We start from the raw sequence: 25285 nt of genomic DNA on the forward strand, positions 1-25285 counted from the left end.
TTTTGGGGTTTTTTTGTGGTATTTTTGTGGTATTTTTGGGGTTATTTTTGGGCTATTTTTGGATTTTTTGGTGGGGTTTTTTTGGGGGATTTTTGGGGGAATTTTGGGGGTTTTTGGGGTTTTTTTGGTGGTCTTTTTGGGGGTATTTTTGGTTTATTTTGGGGTTTTTTTTGTGGAGTTTTTTGTGGTTTTTTTGGGGGGGATTTTTGGGGTAATTTTTGGGGGTTTTGTGGTCTTTTTGGGGATATTTTTTGGGTTATTTTTGGGGTTTTTCGTGGGTTTTTTGGGGGGAATTTTCGGGGTAATTTTGGGGGGTTTTTGGGTTTTTTTTGTGGTATTCTTGGGGTTAATTTTTGGGTTATTTTTGGGTTTTTTGTGGTCTTTTTGGGGGTAATTTTTGGGCTATTTTTGGATTTTTTGGGGTTTTTTTGTGGGGGGATTTTTGGGGGAATTTTTGGGGTTTTTTGGGGTTTTTTTTGGTGGTCTTTTTGGGGGTATTGTTTGGTTTATTTTTGGGTTTTTTTGGGGGATTTTTTGGGTTATTTTTGGGGTTTTTTTGGGGGGGAATTTTCAGGGTAATTTTTGGGTTTTTTTGTGGTATTTTGGGGGTATTTTTGGGGTTATTTTTGGGGTTATTTTGGGGGGATTTTTATGGTAATTTTTGGGGGTTTTTGTGGTATTTTTAGGGGGTATTTTTAGGGGGTATTTTGGGGGTTTTCGGGTTTTTTTGTGGTATTTTTGGGGGTATTTTTTGGAGTATTTTTGGGGTTTTTTGGGGTAACTTTTGGGGTTTTTGGGGGGGGTCTCAGCTGGATTTTGGGGTATTTTTAGGGTATTTTTGGGGTATTTTTTGGATTATTTTGGGTTTTTTGGGGGGTTTTTTGGGGGGGTTTCAGGTGAATTTTGGGGTATTTTTGGGGTATTTTTTAGGGTATTTTTGGGTTATTTTGGGGGCATTTTTTGGGTTATTTTTTGGGTTATTTTGGGGTTTTTTGGGGCGTTCTCACCATGGCTCCTTTGGCTCCTTTGGGCCCGGCCGGACCCTGAGGGGGAGGGAAACAAAGGGGGAGGGGTCAGAAAATCCCAAAATTTGGGAAAATTTGGGGAAATTTGGGGAAATTTGGGGAAGGAATTTTGGGGAATTTGGGGAAGGAATTTTGGGGAAATTCTGGGGAATTTTGGGAAAGGGGAAGTTGAGGAGGGGGAAATTGGGGAGGGAAATTTGGGGATTTTGGGGAGGGGAATTTGGGAAGGGAAATTTTGGGATTTTGGGGTTTTTTAGGAAGGGAAAGTTTGGGAATTTTGGGAAGGAATTTGGGGGATTTTGAGGGAATTTTGGGGAATTTGGGAAGGGGATTTTGGGGATTTTAGGGAGGGAATTTTGGGGATTTTGGGGGAATTTTGGGGTGGGGAATTTTGGGGAAGGAGAATTTTAAGGAGGGGGAATTTTGGGAATTTGGGGAAGGGAATTTTGGGGGTTTTGGGAAGGGAATTTTGGGGGTTTTGGGATGGGAATTTTGGGAATTTGGGGAGGGGAGTTTTGGGAAGGGATTTGGGAGATTTTTGGGGGAATTTTGGGAAGGAATTTGGGGGATTTTCAGGGAATTTGGGGAAAGGGATTTTGGGATTTTGGGGAGGGAATTTTGGGATTTTGGGGAGGGGATTTTGGGACTTTTGGAGGAGGAATTTGGGGATTTTGGGGAGGGAATTTTGGGATTTAGGGGCAGGGATTTTAGGGAAGGAATTTGGGAATTTTTGAGAAAGGAATTTTGGGTGTTTTGGGGATTTTTGGGGTGGAATTTTGGGGATTTTGGGGTGGAATTTTGGGGATTTTAGGAAAGGAATTTTGGGGATTTTGGGGATTTTTGGGGTGGAATTTTGGGGGATTTTGGGGGTGAATTTTGGGTGTTTTGGGGCTCACGGGGTGTCCGGGGGGTCCCGAGGGTCCCAAGGCTCCGGCGGCTCCGGGGATCCCCTGGGAGATTTGGAGAGAAAACCCCAAAAAAATCAACCCAAAACCCCCCAAAATGGCTCAAAATCCCCCCAAAAATCCCAAAAAAATCACCCACCCAAAACCCCCATAAAATCCCCCCCAAATGCCCCCAAAATCCCCTAAAAAATCCCCATAAAATCCCCCCAAAAATCACCCACCCAAAACCCCCTCAAAATCCCCCAAAACCCCCCAAAAAATCACCCACCCAAAATCCCCCAAAATGGCCCAAAATCCCCCAAAAAAATCAACCACCCAAAACTCCCCAAAATCACCCCAAAATCCCCCAAAAAATCACCCACCCAAAAGCCCCCAAAATCCCCAAACCCACCCAAAATCCCCCTAAAATCCCCCCCAAATCCCTTAAAAAATCACCCACCCAAAATCCCCCAAAAAATCACCCACCCAAAACCCCCAAAATCCCCCCAAAATCCTCCCCAAAAATCCCTCAAAATCTCCCCAAAATCCTCCAAAAATCCCCCATAAAATCCCCCAAAAAATCACCCACCCAAACTCCCCCAAAATGCCCCAAAATGCCCCAAAATCACCCACCCAAAACCCCCCAAAATGGCCCAAAACCCCCCAAAAAAATCAACCACCCAAAACCCCCCAAAATCCCCATAAAATCCCCCCAAAATCCCCTAAAAATCCCCATAAAATCCCCCAAAAAACTCACACCCAAAACCACCTCAAAATCCCCCAAAAATGCCCCAAAATGCCCCAAAATCACCCACCCCAAACCCCCCAAAATCCCCCCAAAATCCCTCCCAAAATCCCCCAAAAAATCACCCACCCAAAATCCCCAAAATCTCCCCCAAATTCCCCCCAAATCCTCCCATAATCCCCATTTTTAACCCATTTTTCCCCGTTTTTTTTTTTCCTTTTTTCCCTCAAATTTCATTTTTCCCAAAATCCCCGTTTTTCACCCCAAATTCCCATTTTTTGCTCTCACCCCGTCCCCCTTGATCCCAGCACTCCCGGTTCCATTTTCTCCCCAAAATCCCCATTTTCAACCCATTTTTAACCCATTTTTTCCCATTTTTTCCCCATTTTTCCCCCAAAATTCCCATTTTCCCCATTTTTGCCCAAAATCCCCGTTTTTCCCCCCAAATCCCCGGGTTTTTTCTCACCGTGTCCCCCTCGGTCCCCGTTGTCCCGGGGGGTCCCGGCCGCCCCCGCTCCCCTTTGGCCCCAAAATCCCCATTTTTAACCCATTTTTTTTCAATAATTCCCATTTTTCCCATTTTGCCCAAAATCCCCGTTTTTCACCCCAAAATCCCCATTTTTGCTCTCACCCCGTCCCCCTTGATCCCAGCACTCCTGGTTCCATTTCCTCCCCAAAATCCCCATTTTTAACCCGATTTTTTTCTTGTTTTTTCCCCGTTTTTTCCCCAAAATTCCCATTTTTCCCATTTTGCCCAAAATCCCCGTTTTTCCCCCCAAAATCCCCGGGTTTTTTCTCACCGTGTCCCCCTTGGTCCCTGTTGTCCCTGGTGCTCCTGGTTCCATTTCCCCCCAAAATCCCCATTTTTAACCCATTTTTAACCCATTTTTCCCCATTTTTTCCCCATTTTTCCCCAAAATTCCCAAATTTCCCATTTTTGCCCAAAATCCCCGTTTTTCACCCCAAATCCCCCCTGATTTTCTCACCGTCTCCCCCTTGGTCCCGGCGTTCCTGGGGGGGTCCCGGTTCCATTTTCCCCATTTTCCACCCCAAAATCCCCATTTTTAACCCATTTTTTCCCGGTTTTTTTCAATAATTCCCATTTTCCCCATTTTTGCCCAAAATCCCCGTTTTTCACCCCAAAATTCCCATTTTTTCTCTCACCTCTCCTGGTTCCTTTTCCTCCCTATTTCCTCCCCAAAATCCCCATTTTTAACCCGATTTTTTCCCCGATTTTTTCCCATTTTTTCCCCATTTTCCCCCCAAATTCCCAAATTCCATTTTTGCCCAAAATCCCCGTTTTTCCCCCCAGATTTCCCCATGATTTTCTCACCATCTCCCCCTTGGTCCCCGCGTTCCTGGGGGGTCCTGGTTCCATTTCCTCCCCAAAATCCCCATTTTTAACCCATTTTCCCCCGTTTTTTTTCCAATAATTCCAATAATTCCCATTTTTCCCATTTTTGCCCAAAATCCCGGTTTTTCCCCCCATTTTTTCTCACCGTGTCCCCCTTGGTCCTGGTTGTCCCTGGTGCTCCCAGGTCCATTTTTCGTCCCCAAATTCCCCATTTTTAACCCGATTTTTTCCCCGTTTTTTTCCCATTTTTTCCCCGTTTCTCCCCCAAAATTTCAAAATTTCATTTTTGCCCAAAATCCCGGTTTTTTCACCCCATTTTTTCTCACCGTGTCCCCCTTGGTCCCAGCACTCCTGGTTCCATTTTCTCCCCAAAATCCCCATTTTTAACCCGTTTTTTCCCCATTTTTTCCCGTTTTTTTCCAATAATTCCAATAATTCCCATTTTTGCCCAAAATCCCCGTTTTTCCCCCCAAAATTCCCCATTTTCTCCCCGTGTCCCCCTTTGCCCCAGTTGTCTCGGGGGGGTCCTGGTTCCATTTTCTCCCCAAAATTCCCATTTTTAACCCATTTTTTCCCCGTTTTTTACCCATTTTCCCCCAAAATTCCCAAATTCCATTTTTGCCCAAAATCCCGGTTTTTCCCCCCATTTTTCTCACCGTGTCCCCTTTGGTCCCGGTTGTCCCTGGTGCTCCCAGGTCCATTTTTCGACCCCAAAATCCCCATTTTTTCCCATTTTTTCCCCATTTTTCCCATTTTTTTTTCAATAATTCCCATTTTTCCCATTTTTGCCCAAAATCCCGGTTTTTCCCCCCATTTTCTCACCGTGTCCCCCTTGGTCCCCGTGGTCCCTGGTGCTCCCAGTTCCATTTCCTCCCCAAAATCCCCATTTTTTCCCATTTTTAAACCCATTTTCCCCCGGTTTTTTTCCAATAATTCCAATAATTCCCATTTTTCCCATTTTTGCCCAAAATCCCGGTTTTTCCCCCCATTTTCCTCACCGTGTCCCCCTTGGTCCTGGTTGTCCCTGGTGCTCCCAGGTCCATTTTTCGTCCCCAAATTCCCCATTTTTAACCCGATTTTTTCCCCGTTTTTTACCCATTTTCCCCCAAAATTCCCAAATTCCCATTTTTGCCCAAAATCCCGGTTTTTCCCCCCATTTTTCTCACCGTGTCCCCCTTGGTCCCCGCGTTCCCGGGGGGTCCCGGCCGCCCCCGCTCCCCTTTGGGCCCCGGCTCCCCGGGGGGGCCCAGCAGCCCCAGCAGCCCCGGGTGGCCCTGAAATGGGGCAAAAAAACCCAAATTCGGGCAAATTCCAAACTTTGGGGGCAAAAATGGGGATTTTGGGGGAAAAATTGGGAATTTTGGGGAAAATCCGGGATTTTTTGGGGAAAAATTGGGATTTTTGAGGGAAAAAATGGGAAATTTTGGGGGGAAAAATGGGAATTTTGGAGGGGAAAAACCTCGGGATTTTGGGCAAATTTGGGATTTTTGGGGGTGGGAAAAGCCAAAATTTTGGGGGAAACCAAAGGGATTTTGGGCAAATTCCACAATTGGGGGGAAAATGGGAATTTGGGGAAAAAATCCGAGGTTTTTTGGGGAAAAAATGGGAATTTTGGGGAAAAACAGGGATTTTTGGGTGAAATCTGGGATTTTTTGGGGAAAATCCTCGGGATTTTGGGCAAAATTGGGATATTTTGGGGTGTTTTAGAGGAGTTTTGGGGGCGTTTTTGGGGGTATTTGGGATTTTGGCAGATTTTGGGCAAAATTGGGGCATTTTTGGGGTGATTTGAGGGTTTTTTGGGGCGTTTGGGGGGTTTTTGGGGTGTTTTGGGGGTATCTGGGGTTTTGGGGCATTTTTGGGATTTTTGGGGTGTTTTGGGGCGTTTTTGGGGCATTTTGGGGGCGTTTTTGGTGTGTTTTGGGGGTTTTTTGGGGGTATTTGGGGTTTTGGAAGATTTTAGGGATTTTTGGGGAGATTTTGGGGCATTTTTGGGGTGTTTTGGGATGTTTTTGGGGCGTTTTGGGGGCGTTTATGGGGCGTTTTTGGGGCATTTGGGGGGCATTTTTGGGGTATTTTGGGGAATTTTTGGGGTATTTTTGGGGTGTTTTGGGGGATTTTTGGGGCGTGTTTTGGGGCATTTTTGGGGTGTTTTTGGGGCATTTTTGGGGTGTTTTTGGGGCATTTTGGGGTGGTTTGGGGTGTTTTAGGGATTTTTGGGGCATTTTTGGGGTGTTTTTGGGGCATTTTTGGGAGTTTTTGGGTCATTTTGGGGTGGTTTGGGGTGTTTTAGGGATTTTTGGGGCATTTTTGGGGTGTTTTTGGGTCATTTTTGGCCGTTTTTGGGTCGTTTTTGGGTGTTTTTGGGTGTTTTTGGTGTCTCTGACCTTCTCGCCCTTGGCTCCGGTTTCTCCCTTCAGGCCGGGGATGCCGGGGGGGCCCTGCAGGAAATGGGAACAAAAACCAGACCCAGGTTTGGGGTGAAAAACCCCAAAAATGGGAACAAAAACCGGGCCCAGGTTTGGGGGGAAAAATCCCAAAAATGGGAACAAAAACCAGACCCAGGTTTGGGGGGAAAAATCCCAAAAATGGGAACAAAAACCAGACCCAGGTTTGGGGGGAAAAATCCCAAAAATGGGAACAAAAACCGGGCCCTGGTTTGGGGGGAAAAACCCCAAAAATGGGAACAAAAACCAGACCCAGATTTGGGGTGAAAAACCCCAAATATGGGAACAAAAACCGGGCCCAGGTTTGGGGTGAAAAACCCCAAAAATGGGAACAAAAACCGGGCCCTGGTTTGGGGGGAAAAACCCCAAAAATGGGAACAAAAACCAGACCCAGATTTGGGGTGAAAAATCCCAAAATCCCAAAAATGGGAACAAAAACCGGGCCCAGGTTTGGGGTGAAAAACCCCAAAAATGGGAACAAAAACCGGACCCAGGTTTGGGGTGAAAAATCCCAAAAATGGGAACAAAAACCGGGCCCAGGTTTGGGGTGAAAAATCCCAAAAATGGGAACAAAAACCAGACCCAGGTTTGGGGGGAAAAACCCCAAAAATGGGAACAAAAACCGGGCCCAGGTTTGGGGGGAAAAACCCCAAAATCCCAAATATGGGAACAAAAACCAGACCCAGGTTTGGGGTGAAAAACCCCAAATATGGGAACAAAAACCGGGCCCAGATTTGGGGTGAAAAATCCCAAAAATGGGAACAAAAACCGGGCCCAGGTTTGGGGGGAAAAATCCCAAAATCCCAAAAATGGGAACAAAAACCGGGCCCAGGTTTGGGGTGAAAAATCCCAAAATCCCAAATATGGGAACAGCCCTGGCTCAGGGAGCCCCAATTTGGGGGAAAATCCCCTTTTTTTGGGAATCCCTTTTTTTTAAATCCCATTTTTTGGGATCTCCCATTTTTTGGAATTCTCCATTTTTAGGGATTCCCCCATTTTTTGGGATTCCCATTTTTTGCACCCCTCATTTTTTAGGGATTCCCCATTTTCTGTGATTTCCTCATTTTTAGGCATTCCCATTTTTAGGGATTCCCTGTTTTTTGGAATTCCCCCTTTATTGGGATCCCATTTTTTTGCACCCCTCATTTTTTAGGATCTCCCATTTTTTTGGGATTTCCCCATTTTTAGGGATTCCCTTTTCTTGGAATTCCCCATTTTTAGGGATTCTCTTTTTTTGAAATTCCCCCTTTTTTGGGATCCCATTTTTTTACACCCCTCATTTTTCGGGATTCCTCCATTTTTGGGATTCCTCTATTTTTTGGGATTCCCCATTTTTCGGGATTCCCATTTTTAGGGATCCCCATTTTTTGGAATTCCCAGTTTTGTGGGATTCCCTTTGTGATTTCCCCATTTTTAGGGATTCCATTTCTTGGGATTCCCCCATTTTTTGGAATTCCCCATTTTTTGTGATCCCCATTTCTGGAATTCCCCATTTTTTGGGATTTCCCGTTTTTTAGGATCTCCCATTTTTTGTGATCCCCATTTTTTGGGATTTTCCCATTTTTGTGATCCCCATTTTAGGAATTCCCCATTTTTTGGGGGTCCCCATTTTTAGGAATTCCCCATTTTTAGGAATTCCCCATTTTTTGTGATCCCCATTTTAGGAATTCCCCATTTTTTGGGATTTCCCATTTTTGTGATCCCCATTTTAGGAATTCCCCATTTTTTGGGGGTTCCCATTTTTAGGAATTCCCCATTTTTAGGAATTCCCCATTTTTTGTGATCCCCATTTTAGGAATTCCCCATTTTTTGGGGGTTCCCATTTTTAGGAATTCCCCATTTTTAGGGATTTCCCATTTTTTAGGATCTCCCATTTTTGGAATTCCCCATTTTTTGTGATTCCCCCATTTTTAGGAATTCCCCTTTTTTGGAATTCCCCATTTTTTGGGGGTTCCCATTTTTAGGAATTCCCTTTTTTTTGGGATTCCCCATTTTTAGAGATTCCCTGTTTTTTGTCATTTCCCCATTTTTAGGGATTCCCTTTTTTTGGGATCCCCCATTTTTTGGGATTCCCATTTTTAGGGATTCCCCCTTTTTTAGAGATTCCCCATTTTTAGGGATTCCCTTTTTTTGGAATTCCCCATTTTTGTGATTCCGCATTTTTAGGGATTCCCCCTTTTTTGGGATCCCATTTTTTTGCATCCCTCATTTTTTGGGATTCCTCAATTTTTGGGATTTCCCATTTTCAAGATCTCCCATTTTTGGGATTCCCTTTTTTTTGGGATCCCATTTTCTGTGATTTCCCCATTTTTAGGGATTCCCCCTTTTCTTGGGATTCCCATTTTTTGCACCCCTCATTTTTTAGGGATTCCCTTTTTTGGAATTCCCCATTTTTAGGATTCCCTTTCTTTGGAATTCCCAATTTTTAGGGATTCCCCCCTTTTTTTTGGGATTCCCCATTTTTTCCACCCCTCACTTTTTAGGAATTCCCCCAATTTTTAGGATCTCCCATTTTTGTGATCCCCATTTTTTGTGATTCCAATTTTTAGCAATTCCCCATTTTTAGCAATTCCCCATTTTTAGAGATTCCCATTTTTTGCGATTCCCCATTTTTTTGGGGGGATTTCCCCATTTTTTAGGAATTTCCCCATTTTTTGGGGTCCCCTCACTCACCACGGGCCCGGGGGGTCCGGCCTGGCCGGGGTTTCCGGGTTTTCCTGGCTCCCCCTAAAAACAAAAACCGGGAAAATGGGGAGGGGTCCCCAAAATCCGGGCAGGATTTGGGGTGAAATCCGGGGATTTGAGGGCCCAGTCCCAAATTTTCGGTCCCAATCCCAAATTTTCAGTCCCAATCCCGAATTTCGGGGTCCCCATCCCAAAATCCCCATGTCCTAAACCCCACATTTTGGGGTCCCAATCCCAAATTTTTGATCCCAATCCCAGAATTTGGGGTCCCATCCTAAATTCCGGGTCCCAATCCCAGAATTTGGGGTCCCAATCCCAGATTTCAGGTCCCAAATCCCAAAATTTTTGGGTCCCAATCCCAGAATTTTTGCTCCAGATCCCAGGTTTTGGGGATCCCATCCCGAATTCCAAAATTCTTGATCCCAATCCCAAATTTTGGGGTTCCCATCCCGAATCCCCCAATTTTGGGTTCCCAGCCCCAGATTTTGGAGTTCTAATCCCAAATTTTGGGCTCCAAATCCCCAAATTTTGGCATTCCAAATCCTCAGTTTTCGGTTCCCAACCCCAAATTTTGGGCTCCAAATCCTGAATTTTGGCACCCAAATCCCAAATTTTGGGGTTTAAATCCCGGATTTTTCGGGGTTCCCATCCCCAATCCCCAATTTTGGGTTCCCAACCCCAGATTTTGGGGTTCCAATCCCAAATTTTCGGTCCCAATCCTGAATTTTGGGGTCCCAATCCCAAATCCCCTGTCCTAAACCACAGATTTTGGGGTCCCAATCCCAAATTTTTGATCCCAATCCCAGAATTTGGGGTCCCATCCTAAATTCCGGGTCCCAAACCCCAATTTCAGGTCTCAAATCCCAAAATTTTTGGGGTTCCCAATCCCGGATTTTGGGGTTCCCATCCTCAATTCCCAAATTTTGGGTTTTCAGGCCCCCATTTTCGATCCCTACCCTGGAATTTTTGGGTCCCAATCCCAAATTTTTGACCCCAAATCCCAAAATTTTTGACCCCAATCCCGGATTTTGGGGTTCCCATCCCGAATTCCCAAATTTTTGGGTTCCCAATCCCAAATTTTGAGTCCCAATTCCCAATTTTGAGGTTTCAATCCCCGATTCCCAGAATTTTTGGCTCCAAATCCCAGAATTTTTGGCCCCAATCGCCCATTTTGGGTTCCAAATCCCAGATTTTGGGGTTCCCATCCCGAATTCCCAAATTTTGGGGTTCCCAATCCCAAATTTTTGGTCCAAATCCCAGAATTTTTGACCCCATCCTAAATTCCGGTTCCCAATCCCAGATTTTGGGGTCCCAGTTCCAAATTTTGGGTTTCAAATCCCCAAATTTTGGGTTCCCAACCTCAGATTTTGGAGTTCTAATCCCAAATTTTAGGTTCCAAATCCCCAAATTTTGGGGTTTAAATCCCAGACTTTTTGGGGTTCCCATCCCCAATCCCCAATTTTGGGTTCCCACCCCAGATTTTGGAGTTCTAATCCCAGATTTTGGGTTCCAAATCCCAGATTTTTTGGGCTCCAAACCCCAAATTTTGGGCTCCAAATCCCCAATTTTGGGTCCTAAATCCCCAAATTTTGGAGTTCCCAATCCCCAGTTTTGGGTTCCCAACCCCAGATTTTGGGTTCTAATCTCCAATTTTGGGGCCCAAATCCCGAATTTTGGGGTTCAAATCCCAGATTTTGGGGTTCCCATCCCAAATCCCCAAATTTTGGGGTTTCCAAATCCCGGATTTCGGGTTCCAAATCCTTAAATTTGGGGTCCCAGTCCTGGATTTTGGGGTCTCAAATCCCGGAATTTTTGGGTTCCCAATTCCAGAATTTGAGGTTCCCATCCTGAATTTTTGGGTCCCAAACCCAGAGTTTTGGGTCCTTAATCCCAGAATTTTTTCTCCATATCCCAAATTTTTGGGTTCCCAATCCCAAATCTTGGGGTTCCCGTCCCGATTTTCCCAATTTTGTGGTTTTTCCCCCCAAATTTCACTCACCACACCCCTGGGCAGCCCCCGCAGCCCCTCGGGCCCCAATCCCTGACCCCAACCCCGGATTTTGGGGCTCAAATCCCCAAATTTTGAGGTTCAAATCCCAGATTTTTTTGTGTTCCCGTCCCGATTTTCCCAATTTTTGCGTTTTTCCCCCCAAATTTCACTCACCACGCTCCCGGGCAGCCTCCTCAGCCCCTCAGGCCCCAATCCCCAACCCCAATCCCCAATTTTGGGGCTCAAATCCCAAATTTTGGCCTCCAAATCCCAGATTTTTTTGTGTTCCCCTCCCGATTTTCCCAATTTTTGCCTTTTTCCCCCCAATTTTCACTCACCACAGCCCCGGGCAGCCCCCGCAGCCCCTCCGGCCCCGATCCCCAACCCCGGATTTTGGGGCTCAAATCCCGAATTTTGGCCTCCAAACCCCAGATTTTGGGTTCCAAATCCCGGATTTTTGAGTTCCCAATCCCAAATTTCAGGTTTCCCCTCCGTATTTTCCCAATTTTGCGGTTTTTCCCCCCAAATTCCGCACTCACCACGGCCCCGGGCAGCCCCCGCAGCCCCTCCGGCCCCGATCCCCGACCCCAATCCCCAATTTTGGGGCTCAAATCCCCAAATTTTGGGGTTCAAATCCTGTAATTTTTGGGCTCCAAATCCCGAATTTTTCGGGTTTCCCCTCCTGATTTTCCCAATTTCTGCGTTTTTCACCCCAAATTCCGCACTCACCACGCTCCCGGGCAGCCCCCGCAGCCCCTCCGGCCCCGATCCCCAACCCCAACCCCGGATTTTAGGGCTCAAATCCCCAAATTTTGGGTTCCAAATCCCGGATTTTTTGGGGTACAAATCCCAGATTTCGGGGTTCTCCTCCCAGTTTCCCAAATTTTGTGTTTTTCCCCCCAAATTCCGCACTCACCACGGCCCCGGGCAGCCCCCGCAGCGCCTCGGGCCCCGACCCCAGTCCTGAATTTTCGGTTCCAAATCCCGGCTTTTTTGGGCTCCAAATCCCATTTTTTTTGGGTACAAATCCCAGATTTCGGGGTTCCCCTCCCGATTTCCCCAATTTTTGCGTTTTTCTCCCCAATTTTCACACTCACCACGGCCCCGGGCAGCCCCCGCAGCCCCTCTGGCCCCGACCCCAGTCCTGAATTTTCGGTTCCAAATCCTGGATTTTTTGGGCTCCAAATCCCATTTTTTTTGGGTACAAATCCCAGATTTCAGGGTTCCCCTCCCGATTTTCCCAAATTTTGCATTTTTCCCCCCAAATTCCGCACTCACCACAGCCCCGGGCAGCCCCCGCAGCCCCTCCAGCCCCGACCCCAGTCCTGAATTTTGGGCTCCAAATCCCGGATTTTTTGGGGTACAAATCCCATTTTTTTTTGGGTACAAATCCCAGATTTCAGGTTTCCTGTCCCGATTTTCCCAAATTTTGCCTTTTTCACCCCAAATTTCACTCACCACACCCCCGGGCAGCCCCCTCAGCCCCTCGGGCCCCGTTTTCCCCGGGCTCCCCGGGGCTCCCACGGCTCCGACCCGGCCGGGGGCTCCCCCTGGGCCCGCAGCGCCCTGGGCAGGGACAGAGAGGGGAGAGAATTGGGGAGAATTCCGGGGATTTTGGGATTTTGGGGAATTTTGGGGATTTTGGGGAGGGATTTTGGGGATTTGGGAAGGATTTTGGGGGGGATTTCAGGGATTTTGGGGGTTTTGGGGGGGGATTTCGGGAGGGATTTCGGAGATTTGGGAAGGAATTTTTGGGGATTTGGGGAGGGATTTTGGGAGGATTTTTGGGGATTTTGGGGAGGGATTTTGGGGATTTCAGGGGGGATTTTGGGGATTTCAGGGGGGATTTTGGGAGGATTTTTGGGGATTTCGGGGATTTCAGGGGAGATTTCGGAGATTTGGGGGAGGATTTTGGGAATTTCAGGAAGGGATTTTGGGGGGGGTTTCAGGGATTTTGGGGGGATTCTTGGGGATTTTAGGGAGGGATTTTGAGGGGATTTTGGGGAGGTTTGGGGATTTTGGGGAGGATTTTGGGGAATTTCAGGGGGGATTTTGAGGGGATTTTGGGAGGATTTTTGGGAGGGATTTGGGGAATTTCAGAAGGGGTTTTGGGGGTTTTGGGGGGGTTTTGGGGGAGGATTTCAGGAGGGATTTTGGAGATTTGGGGAGGGATTTTTGGGGATTTTGGGGATTTTGGGGAGGGATTTTGGAGATTTGGGGAGGGATTTTGGGAGGATTTTTGGGGATTTCGGGGATTTCAGGGGAGATTTCGGAGATTTGGGGGAGGATTTTGGGAATTTCAGGAAGGGATTTTGGGGGGGGTTTCAGGGATTTTGGGGGGATTCTTGGGGATTTTAGGGAGGGATTTTGAGGGGATTTTGGGGAGGTTTGGGGAGGTTTGGGGATTTTGGGGATTTTGGGGAATTTCAGGCGGGATTTTGGGGATTTTGAGGGGATTTTGGGAGGATTTTTGGGAGGGATTTGGGGAATTTCAGGAGGGATTTTGGGGGTTTTGGGGGGGATTTCGGGAGGGATTTCGGAGATTTGGGGAGGAATTTTTGGGGATTTTGGGAGGGATTTTGGGAGGGATTTTGGGAGGGATTTTGGGGATTTCAGGGGGGATTTTGGGAGGATTTTTGGGGATTTCAGGGGGGATTTTGCGGATTTCAGGGGGGATTTTGGGAGGATTTTTGGGGATTTTGGGGATTTCAGGGGGGATTTCAGAGATTTGGGGGAGGATTTTGGGATTTTCAGGAAGGGATTTTGGGGGGATTTCAGGGATTTTGGGGAGATTCTTGGGGATTTTAGGGAGGGATTTTGAGGGGATTTTGGGAATTTTGGGGAGGTTTGGGGATTTTGGGGAGGATTTTGGGGAGGATTTTGGGGAGGATTTTGGGGAATTTCAGGAGGGATTTTGGGGATTTTGAGGGGATTTTGGGAGGATTTTTGGGAGGGATTTGGGGAATTTCAGAAGGGATTTTGGGGGTTTTGGGGGAGGATTTCGGGAGGGATTTCGGAGATTTGGGGAGGGATTTTTGGGGATTTTGGGGATTTCAGGGGGGATTTTGGGGATTTCAGGGGGGATTTTGGGGATTTCAGGGGGGATTTTGGGGATTTGGGGAGGGATTTTGGGAGGATTTTTGGGGATTTTGGGGATTTCAGGGGGGATTTCGGAGATTTGGGGGAGGATTTTGGGAATTTCAGGAAGGGATTTTGGGGGGATTTCAGGAGAGATTTCAGAGATTTTGGGGGTGATTTTGGGGATTTTGGGGGAGATTTCGGGGAGGGATTTTGGGGGGATTTTTAGGGATTTTGGGGAGGGATTTGGGGAATTTCAGGAGGGATTTTGGGGATTTTGAGGGGATTTTTGGGGACTTCAGGAGGGATTTCAGGAGGGATTTCGGAGATTTGGGGAGGGATTTTGGGGGGGATTTTTGGGGAATTTGGGGAGGGATTTTGGGGATTTCAGGGGGGATTTTGGGGAGGGATTTTGGGTGGAATTTTTGGGATTTCAGGGGGATTTTCAGGGATTTTGAGGGGATTTTGGGGGAATTTTCGGAGATTTTGAGGGGATTTTGGGGGAATTTTTGGGAATTTCAGGGGGGATTTCGGGGATTTCAGGAGGGATTTTGGGGAGGGATTTTGGGAAGGGATTTTGGGGATTTCAGGGGGATTTTGGGGATTTCAGGAGGGATTTTGGGAAGGATGTTGGGAGGGATTTTGGAGATTTTGGGGGGATTTTGGGAGCGATTTTGGGAGGATTTTTGGGGATTTTGGGGATTTCAGGAAAGATTTCAGAGATTTTGGGAGGGGTTTTGGGGATTTTGGGGGGATTTGGGGGGATTTGGGGGATTTTGGGGAGGGATTTCAGGAGGGATTTGGGGAGGGAATTTGGGGGGATTTTGGGGAGATTTTTGTGGAATTTCGGGGAGGGATTTTGGGGGGATTTTGGGGGGATTTTGGGGGGGATTTCAGAGATTTTGGGAGGGATTTTTGGGGGGATTTTTGGGGGATTTCGGGGAGGGATTTTGGGGGGGATTTTAGGGATTTTGGGGAGGGATTTTGAGGGCATTTTTGGGGATTTTTGGGAGGGATTTTGGGGATTTCAGGGGGGATTTTGGGGAGGGATTTTGGGGGGATTTCGGAGATTTTGGGAGGGATTTTGGGGGGGATTTTTGGGGGATTTCAGGGGGAAATTTTAGGGATTTCGGGGAGGGATTTTGGGGAATTTCAGGGGAATTTCAGGGGGATTTTTTGGGATTTTTGGGGGGGATTTCAGGAGGGATTTCAGAGATTTGGGGAGGGATTTTGGGAATTTCGGGAGGGGATTTTGGGGTTCCCGGTTGGGATTTTGGGGTTCCCACCTTGGCTCCTTTCCCGCCCCGGCGCCCCTCGGGACCTCGAGATCCGGCTGGGCCCTGCAGGAAATGGGGGAAAAACGGGGGAAAATGGGAAAAATGGGGAAAAATGGGAAAAATTGGGGGGAAAATGGGGGGAAAATGGGGGGAAAATGAGGAAATAATGGGGGAAAATGGGAAAAATGGGGGGGAAAATGGGGAAAAGGGGAAAATTGGGGGAAATTGGGAAAAATGGGGGGAAATGGGGAAAATGGGAAAAATGGGGGGAAATGGGGAAATAATGGGGGGAAGTGGGGAAAAATGGGGAAAATGGGAAAAATGGGGGGAAGTGGTGAAAAATGGGGGAAAATGGGGGGAAAATGGGAAAAATGGGGGGAAATGGGGAAATAATGGGGGAAAATGGGAAAAATGGGGGGAAAATGTGGAAAAGGGGAAAATTGGGGGAAATTGGGAAAAATGGGGGGAAATGGGGAAAATGGGGAAAAATGGGGAAAAAATGGGGAAAGCAGGGGGAAATGTGGGGGGAAATGTGGGGGGAATTGGGGAAAATGGGAGAAAATGGGGAAACATTGGTGAAAATGGGGAAAAACGGGGGGGAAATGGGGGGGAAATGGGGAAAATGAAGAAAAATTGAGGAAAGGGGGGGGAAATGGGGAAAAAATGGGGAAAAATGGGAGAAAATGGGGGGAAATTAGGAAAAATGGGGGAAATGGGGGGAAATTAGGCAAAATGGGGGAAATGGGTAAAAATTGGGGGAAATTTGGAAAAATGGAGGGAAAGCAGGGGGAAAATGGAGGGGGGAATTGGGGAAAATTGGAAAAATGGGAAAAAGGAGGGAAAAATGGGGGGAAATGGAGGGGAAATGGGGGGAAAACGGGGAAAAATGTGGGGAATTGGGAAAAAGGGAAAAATGAGGGGGAAATGGGAGAAAATGGGGAAAAACAGGGAAAATGGGGGGGGATGGGGACAAAAGGGGAGAGATGGGGAAAATGGGGGAAAAGTGGGGAAAATTGGAAAAATGGGGGGAAAACCAGGGGGGAAATGGGGAAAAATGGGAAAAAATGGGGGGAAATGGGAGAAAATAGGAAAATGGGGGGAAAATGGGGAAAATGAGGAAAAATGGGGGGAAATGGGGGAAAATAGGGGAAAAAGGGGGGGAAATGGGAGAAAAACGGGAGAAAAATGGGGTGGAAATGGGGGAAAATGGGAAAACGGGGGAAATTGTGGAAAAATGGGGAAAATGAGGAAAAATGGGCGGGGAAAATGGGGGAAAATGGGGGAAAATGGGAGGGAAATGGGTAAAAATTGAAAAATTGGGGGGAAATTGGAAAAATGGGAAAAAAAAAAAAATGAAAATTGAGGAAAAGGGGAAAAGGGGGGAAAATGGGGAAAAACCCAGCGCAAAATGGGGGGAAATGGGGAAAAAATGGGGGGAAATGGGGGAAACGGGGGGAAATGAGGGGAATTGGGAAAAAAAGGGAAAGTGAGGGGGAAATGGGAGAAAATGGGGAAAAACAGGGGAGAGATGGGGGGAAAATGGAGAAAAATGGGGGGAAAGGGCGAGGAAATGGGGAAAAAGAGGGGAAAATTGGAAAAATGGGGGAAAACCAGGGGGAAATGGGAAAAAATGGGGGGGAAAATGGGAGGAAATGGGGGAAAGTGGGGGAAAATGAGGAAACATGGGAAAATTGGATGGAAATGGGAGAAAATGGGGAAAATGGGGGGAATGGGGAAAAAAGGGGGGGGGAAATGGGAGAAAATGGGGTGGAAATGAGGGGAAATGGTGGAAAAATGGGGAAAATGAGGAAAAATGGGGGGAAAATGGGTAAAAATTGGGGGAGAATTGGAAAATGGGGGGAAAAGCGGAGGGGGGGATTGGGGAAAATTGGAAAAATGGAAAAAAAGAGGGAAAATTGGGGAAAAGGGGGGGAAATGGGGAAAAACCAGTGAAAAATGGGGGAAAATGGGGGAAAATAGGGGAAAATGGGAGAAAATGGGGGGAAAAAGGGAAAAACCGTGTGAAAAGGGGGAAAAAAGGGGGAATTGGGAGGGAAATGGGGGAAATGGGAAAAAGGAGAACATGGGGGAAAAATTGGGGAAAAATGGGGAAAAATGGGGGAAGAACAGGATCAGGGGAGGGAGTTGGGATTTTGGGGATTTTGGGGGATTTTTGGGGGGAATTTTGGGGGATTTTGGGTGGATTTCTGGGGGATTTTTGGGGGATTTCTGGGGGATTTTTGGGGGGATTTTTGGTGGGATTTTTGGGGGATTTTGGGGGGAATTTTGGGGGATTTTTGGGGGTATTTTTGGGGCATTTTTTGGGTGGATTTTGGGGGGATTTTGGGGGGATTTTTGGGGGGATTTTTGGGGATTTTTGGGGGATTTTTTGGGGGATTTTTTGGGGATTTTGGGGGGATTTTTGGGGGATTTTTGGGGTTTTTTTGGGGTATTTTTGGGGTGCTTTACCCGCTTGCCGAGGGGCCCGGGGGGGCCGTTCTCGCCTGTGGGGACCCGGGGAGCCCTGGGGGAGGAAATGGGGGAAATTCGGGATCCGGATCCCAAAAAAAACCCAACGGGATCCCAAAATTCCCAAGGTGGGGATCCCAGAATTCCCAGGATTGGGATCCCAAAATTCCCAGGGATTGGGATACTAAAAATCCCATTAAATGGGATTCCCAAAATTCCCAAGGATCGGATCCCAAAATTCCCAAAAAATTGTGATTCCCAAATTCCCAAGGATGGAGATCCCAAAATTTCCCAATTCTGGGGATCCCCAAATTCCCAAAGATCGGGATCCCAAAAATGACCTGGGATCCCAAAATTCCAAAAATCAGAATCCCAAATTTCCCAAAGATTGGGATCCCAGAATTCCCACTCAATGTGATCCCAAAATTCCTGATCACTGGATCCCAAATTTTCTGATAATCAAAACCCCAAAATTCCCACCCAACGTGATCCCAAAATTCCCAAGGATCTGGATCCCAAAATTCCTCACACAATGGGATCCCAAATTCCCAAGGATTTTGGATCCCAAATTCCCAGAGATCAGGATCCCAAAAAGGACTGGGATCCCCAAATTCCCAAAAAATGGGATCCCAAATTCCCAAGGATTGGGATCCCAAAATTCCTGAGACTCGTGATCCTAAAATTCCCAAAGATTGGGATCCCAAATTCCCAATGGTCTGGATCCCAAAATTCCCAAGGATGGAGATCCCAAAATTCTTGGTCAATGTGATCCCAAAATTCCAAAGAAGGGGATCCCAAATTTCCCAACAATGGTGATCCCAGAATTGCCACTCAATGGTTTCCCAAATTCCCAAGGATTTTGGATCCCCAAATTCCCAGAGATCAGAATCCCAAAAAGGACTGGGATCCCCAAATTCCCAAAGGTTGGGATCCCCAAAATTCCCAAAGCTCGGGATCCTAAAATTTCCAAGGAAAGATCCCAAATTCCCAAGGATCGGGATCCCAAATTTCCCAAAGATCGTGATCCTAAAATTCCCAAAGACCAGGATCCCAAATTCCCAAGGTTTGGGATCCCAAAATTCCCAAGGATGGAGATCCCAAATTCTCGCGTCCAACATGATCCCGAAATTCCCAAAGAAGGGGATCCCAAAATTCCCAAAAATGGGATCCCAAAATTCCAGAAAAAATTGGGATCCCGAATTCCCAAAGATCAGGATCCCAAAATCCCTGAGGCTTGTGATCCTAAAATTCCCAAAGAATGGGATCCCAAAATTCTCGCTCAACGTGATCCCAAAATTCCCAAAATTGGGGATCCCAGAATTCCCAAAGATTGGGATCCCAAATTTCCAAAAAATTGCGACCCCAAAATTCCCAAGGTTGGGATCCCAAAATTCCTGAGGCTTGTGATCCCAAATTTCCAAAGACCAGGATCCCAAATTCCCAAAGATTGGGATCCCCAAATTTTCCAAAAATTGCGATCCCAGAATTCCCAAAGATTGGGATCCCAAAATTCTCAAGGATCAGGATCCCAGAATTCCCAAGGATCAGGATCCCAGAATTCCCAAGGATCGGGATCCCAGAATTCCCAAGGATTTGGATCCCAAAATTCCCACAGATCAGAATATCAGAATTCCCAAAGATTGGGATCCCAAAATTCCCAAAAATTGCGATCCCAGAATTCCCAAAGATTGGGATCCCAAAATTCCCAACGCTCGAGATCCCAAATTCCCAAGGACTGGAATCCCAAAATTCTCAAGGATCGGATCTCAGAATTCCCAAAGGTTGGGATCCCAAATTTTCAAAAAAAAAAATCGCGACCCCCAAATTCCCAAGGATCGGAATCCCAAAATTCCCAAAGATTGGGATCCCCAAATTTTCCAAAAAATCGCCATCCCCAAAATTCCCCAAGCTCACGATCCCAAAATTCCCAAAAACTGGGATCCCAGAATTCCCCCCCGAGCTTTGGGATCTCCAGGAATGTCCCAAGCTCCGGGAATTTTTGGGATTTTTGGGAAATTTTTGGGGAATTTTTGGGAATTTTTCGGGAATGTTGGGATCCCTCACCGGCTCCCCGGGTTCTCCGTCCTCTCCGCGCTCGCCCTTGGCTCCGTCCTGGCCCTGTGGGGAGACACCAAAATCCCGGGAATTTACCCCAAAATCCCCGGGAATTTACCCCCAAAATCCCGGAATTTACCCCAAAATCCCCGGAATTTACCCCAAAATCCTGGGAATTTACCCCAAAATCCCAAAAATGAACAACCCCAAGCCCAAATTTTGGTGCCAATCCCAAACTTTTGGTGCCCAATCCCAAATATTTTTTTGCCCAATCCCAAATTTTTGGTGCCAATCCCAAATTTTGGGGCCAAATCCCAAAACTTTTGGGGCCCAATCCCAAATTCTTTTTGCCCAATCCCAAATTTTTGGTGCCAAATCCCAAATTTCGGTGCCCAATCCCGAATTTTCAATGCCCATTCCCAAATTTTCAATGCCCAATCCCAAATTTTTGGGGGTGAATCCCGAATTTTTGGTGCCAAATCTCAAATTTTTGGGGTACAATTCCAAATATTTTTGGTGCCCAATCCCAAATTTTGGTGCCCAAATCCAAATTTTTTTGCCACTCCCAACTTTTTTTGCCCAATCCCAAATATTTTTTGGCAAATCCCAAATTTTGGGGCCAAATCCCAAATTTTCAATGCCCAATCCCAAATTTTTGAGGGCAAATCCTAAATTTCCAGTGCCCAATCCCAAAACTTTTGGGGCCCAATCCCAAATTCTTTTTGCCCAATCCCAAATTTTTGGTGCCAAATCCCAAATTTTTGGGGACCAATCCCAAATTTTCAATGCCCAATCCCAAATTTTTGGGGGTGAATCCCAAATTTTTGGTGCCAAATCTCAAATTTTTGGGGTACAATTCCAAATATTTTTTGCCCAGTCCCAAATTTTGGTGCCAATCCCAAATTTTGGTGCCCAATCCCAAATTTTTTGGGCCAATCCCAAATGTCCGGTGCCCGATCCCAAATTTTTTCAGCCCAATCCCAGAAATTTTTGGGCCATTCCCAAATTTTTGGTGACCAATCCCAAATTTTTGGGGGTGAATCCCAAATTTTGGGGTCAAATCCCAAAACTTTTGGGGTCAAATCCCAAATTTTCAATGCCCAATCCCAAACTTTCGGTGCCCAATCCCAAATTTTCAGCGCCAAATCCCAAATTCTTTTTGCCCAATCCAAATTTTGGGGCCAATCCCAAACTTTTGTGGCCCAATCCCAAATTTTTGGGGGCCAATCCTAAATTTTGGGGGTGAATCCCAAATTTTTTGCCAATCCCAAATTTATGGGGGTCAATCCCAAATTTTTTTTGCCCAATCCCAAAAATTTCTGGGCCAATCCCAAATTTTTGGTGCCCAATCCCAAATTTTTGGGGGCCAATTTTTGGGGTTTTTAGGGATTTTTTGGGAGTTATTTTGGGGGGTTTTGGAGATTTTTGGAATTTTTCGGGGGTTTTTTTGGGGTGATTTTTTTGGGGTGATTTTTTGGGGATTTTTTGGGAATTTTAGGGAATTTTTTTAGGGAATTTTGTGGGAATTGCTCACCCTGGGGCCGGGCGCTCCGGGGGCTCCGGATCTCCGGGGAATCCAACGGGACCCTAAAAAATGGAAACAAAATTGGGGAGAAAAACCCAAAACCAGCAAAAATCTCGGGATTTTGGGGCTTTTGGGGGGGCCCCAAAATTCCAGAATTTTTTTGGGAATTTTTTGGGATTTTTTGGGGATTTTTTGGGATTTTTTGGGGATTTTTTGGGATGTTTTTGGGAATTTTTAGGGAATTTTTGGGGGGGATTTTGGGGGATTTTTGGGGGGATTTTTAGGGGGATTTTTTTGGGATTTTTTGGGGGGATTTTTTTTGGAATTTTTAGGGATTTTTTTGGGGGAATTTTTGGGGTTTTTTTGGGGATTTTTGGGGGAGTTTTTTGGGGGATTTCTTTAGGGAATTTTTAGGGAATTTTTTGGGGTATTTTTTGGGGGATTTTTGGGGGATTTTTTTGGGGGGATTTTTTTGGGGATTTTTTTTAGGGAATTTTTTGGAGATTTTTTGGGGGATTTTTTGGGGCATTTTTGGGATTTTTTTTGGGGGATTTTTTTTTGGGGGGGATTTTTTGTGGAATTTTTTGGGAATTTTAAGGAATTCTTTAGGGATTTTTGGGGATTTTTTTGGGATTTTCTTGGGGGAATTTTGGGGGATTTTTTGGGGGGAATTTTTAGGGAATTTTTTTTGGAATTTTTTAGGGATTTCTTTGGGGATTTTTTTTGGAATTTGTTTGGGATTTTTAGGGAATTTTTGGGGTATTTTTTTAAGGAATTTTTTTGACTTTTTTTGGGGATTTTTTGGGGTTTTTTTGGGGTTTTTTTTTTGGAGGGATTTTTAGGGATGTTTTTAGGGGATTTTTTTAAGGGATTTTTTGGGAATTTTTTGGGGGAATTTTTAAGGAATTCTTTGGGATTTTTTTGGGGATTTCTTTGGGGATTTTTTGGAGGATTTTTTGAGGATTTTTTTGAGGGGATTTTTTGGGATCTTTTTGGGATTTTTTGGGGGAATTTTTTAGGGGATTTTTGGGGGGGGGGGATGTTTTTGGGGCTTCTTTGGGAATTTCTTTGTCTTTTTTTGGGAATTTCTTTGGGGATTTCTAGGGAATTTTTTGGGGCATTTTTTGGGATTTTTTTGGGAATTTTTAGGGATTTTTTGTGGATTTTGGGGGATTTTTGGGGGGATTTTTAGGGAATTTTTGGGGGATATTTTGGGAATTTTTTGGGGCATTTTTAAGGAATTTTTTCGGAATTTTTTGGGGATTTTTTGGGAATTTCTTTGGGATTTTTCAGAATTTTTTAGGAATTTTTTTGGGGATGTTTTGGGGGTTTTTTGGGGATTTTTTGGGGAATTTCTTTGGAAATTTTTTGGGGATTTTTAGGGGATTTTTTGAGGGTTTTTTTGGGAATTTCTTTGGGGATTTTGGGGATTTTTGGGGGGATTTTTAATAATTTTTTTTTTTTGGGGGGGAATTTTTCCGGAATTTTTTAGGGAATTTTTGGGGGATTTTTTGGGATTTTTTTGGGGATTTTTTGGGGGATTTTTAGGGGATTTTTGGGGGGATTTTTTTTTTAATTTTTTTGGGATTTTTTGGGGGGGATTTTTTGGGGGGATTTTTGGGGATTTCTTTGGGAATTTTTTGGCAAATATTTTCGGGGATTTTTGGGGAATTTTTGGGGGGATTTTTTTGGATTTTTTTTTGGCTTTTTTTGGTGCTTTTTTTTTTTGAATTTTTAGGGAATTTTTTGTGGATTTTTGGGTTTTTGGGGGGGATTTTTTTGGCTTTTTTTGGCATTTTTTGGGGAATTTTTGGGGAATTTTTTGTGGATTTTTGGGGGATTTTTTGGGAATTTTTTGGGCGATTTTTGTGGGAATTTCTTTGGGATTTTTTTGGGAATATTTTTGGGATTTTTTGGGGCATTTTAAGGAATTTTTTGTGAGATTTTTAGGGATTTTTTTAAGGAATTTTTTGGGGATTTTTTAGGATTTTTTGGGGGGATATTTTTGGGGATTTTTTTGGGGATTTTTTGGGGAATTTCTTTGGGATTTTTTTTGGGATTTTTAGGGAATTTTTCAGGGATTCTCACGGGGTTTCCTTTGGCCCATCGTCTCCAGGGGCTCCTCTCCCTCCCGGGGGCCCCCGCGGCGCCGGCGGCTCCGGATTCTCCTTTGTCCCCGCGCTCCCCGCGAGGGCCCTGAGCCAATTCCAGGGGAAAAACACAAAAAAAATTCGGGATGGGCTCCGGAATCCGGGAATTTGGAGCCTTTTTGGGGATTTTGGGGGATTTTTTGGGGTTTTTTGGGGGTTTTTGGGGTTTTTTGGGGGTTTTTTTGAGGGTTTTTAGGGGTGGGCTCTGACCTTGATTCCGGGTTCTCCTGGGATTCCCGGAGTTCCCGATTCGCCGGGATCGCCCTGGAAAGGGGGGAAAAAAATCCCAAAATTCCGATGGAAACCCCAAAATTCCAACTGGGAAATCCAAAATCCCATCCCAGGACGCCCCAAATTCCACCCAGAATTCCCAAAATTCCATCTGAGAACCCCCAAAATTCCATCCAAAAATCCCCCCCCCCAGGACCCCCCAAAATCCCATCCAGACCCCCCCAAAATTCTGACCAAAAAATCCCAAAATCCCCCCCAAAAATCCCCCTCAGGAACCCCCTCAAATTCCATCTGAGAAGTCCAAAATTCCATAAAAATCCCAAAATCGCCTGGGACCTCCCAAATTCCCCCAGAACCCCCAAAATCCCATCTCAGAACCCCAAATTCCATCTAAAAATCCCAAAATTCCAACCAAAAAAAATCTCCAAAATTCCAACCAAAAAATCTCCAAAATTGCAACCAAAAATCCCCAAAATTCCAGCAACAAAAATCCCCAAACTCCAACAAAAAAAATCCCAAAATTCCAGCCAAAATCCCCCCCAGGACCCCCCCAAATTCCATCCAAAAATCCCAAATTTCCACCCAAAAATCCCCAAAATTCCACCCCAGAACCCCCAAATCCCCTCCAGGACCCCAAAATTCCAACCAAAAAAATCCCCAAATTCCAACCAAAAAAATCCCAAATTCCTCCCCAAAATCCCCCTCAGAACCCCCAAAATTCCCTCAAAAAATCCCCAAAATCTCCCCCAAATTCCCCCAGAAGCCCCCAAAATTCCCTCCAAAAATCCCAAATTTCCACCCAAAAATCCCCAAATTCCCCCCCTGAACCCCCAAAATTCCATAAAAGCCCCAAAATTCCAACCAAAAACCCCAAAATCCACCTGGGACCTCCCAAAATTCCATCTCAGAGCCCCAAATTCCATCTGAGAACCCCAAAATTCTACCCAGAACCCCCCAAAATTCCAACCAGAAAACCCCAAAATTCCAACAAAAAATCCCCAAATTCCAACCAAAAAATCCCAAATTCCTCCCCAAAATTCCCTCCAAAAATCCCCAAAATCCCCCCCAAAATCCCCCCAGAAGCCCCAAAATTCCCTCAAAAAAATCCCAAATTTCCACCCAAAAATCCCCAAATTCCATCCCCAGAACCCCCAAATCCCATCCAGGATCCCAAAATTCCAACAAAAAAATCCCAAAATTCCATCCAGGACCCCCCAAAATTCCCTCAAAAAAATCCCAAAATTCCAACCCAGAACCCCCAAAATTCCAACCAAAACCCCAAAATTCCATAAAAGCCCCAAAATTCCAACCAAAAACCCCAAAATCCACCTGGGACCTCCCAAATTCCCCCAGGACCCCCCCAAATTCCCACT

General features: G+C 45.7%; 1 protein-coding gene across 1 annotated transcript in view; it reads right to left on the minus strand.

Annotated features, from left to right (window-relative positions):
- LOC139587074 (collagen alpha-2(XI) chain-like) overlaps positions 1 to 24020 on the minus strand; it is a 45960-nt gene extending 21940 nt beyond the window's left edge. Inside the window, exons 1-11 of the mRNA XM_071420930.1 lie at positions 23892 to 24020; positions 23620 to 23727; positions 21541 to 21593; positions 20016 to 20069; positions 17952 to 18006; positions 15492 to 15545; positions 12586 to 12693; positions 9126 to 9179; positions 6393 to 6446; positions 5175 to 5282; positions 1922 to 1975 (exon numbers count right to left, since the gene is read on the minus strand). Coding sequence (XP_071277031.1) covers positions 1922 to 1975; positions 5175 to 5282; positions 6393 to 6446; positions 9126 to 9179; positions 12586 to 12693; positions 15492 to 15545; positions 17952 to 18006; positions 20016 to 20069; positions 21541 to 21593; positions 23620 to 23727; positions 23892 to 24020 — 831 coding nt within the window. The remainder of the gene's footprint in view (positions 1 to 1921; positions 1976 to 5174; positions 5283 to 6392; positions 6447 to 9125; positions 9180 to 12585; positions 12694 to 15491; positions 15546 to 17951; positions 18007 to 20015; positions 20070 to 21540; positions 21594 to 23619; positions 23728 to 23891) is intronic.
- Positions 24021 to 25285: the final 1265 nt, after the last annotated feature.

Source organism: Agelaius tricolor, unplaced genomic scaffold (genome assembly GCF_023055355.1).
Source record: "Agelaius tricolor isolate 1412-34295 unplaced genomic scaffold, bAgeTri1.0.p SCAF_174, whole genome shotgun sequence".
Lineage (NCBI taxonomy): Eukaryota > Metazoa > Chordata > Aves > Passeriformes > Icteridae > Agelaius > Agelaius tricolor.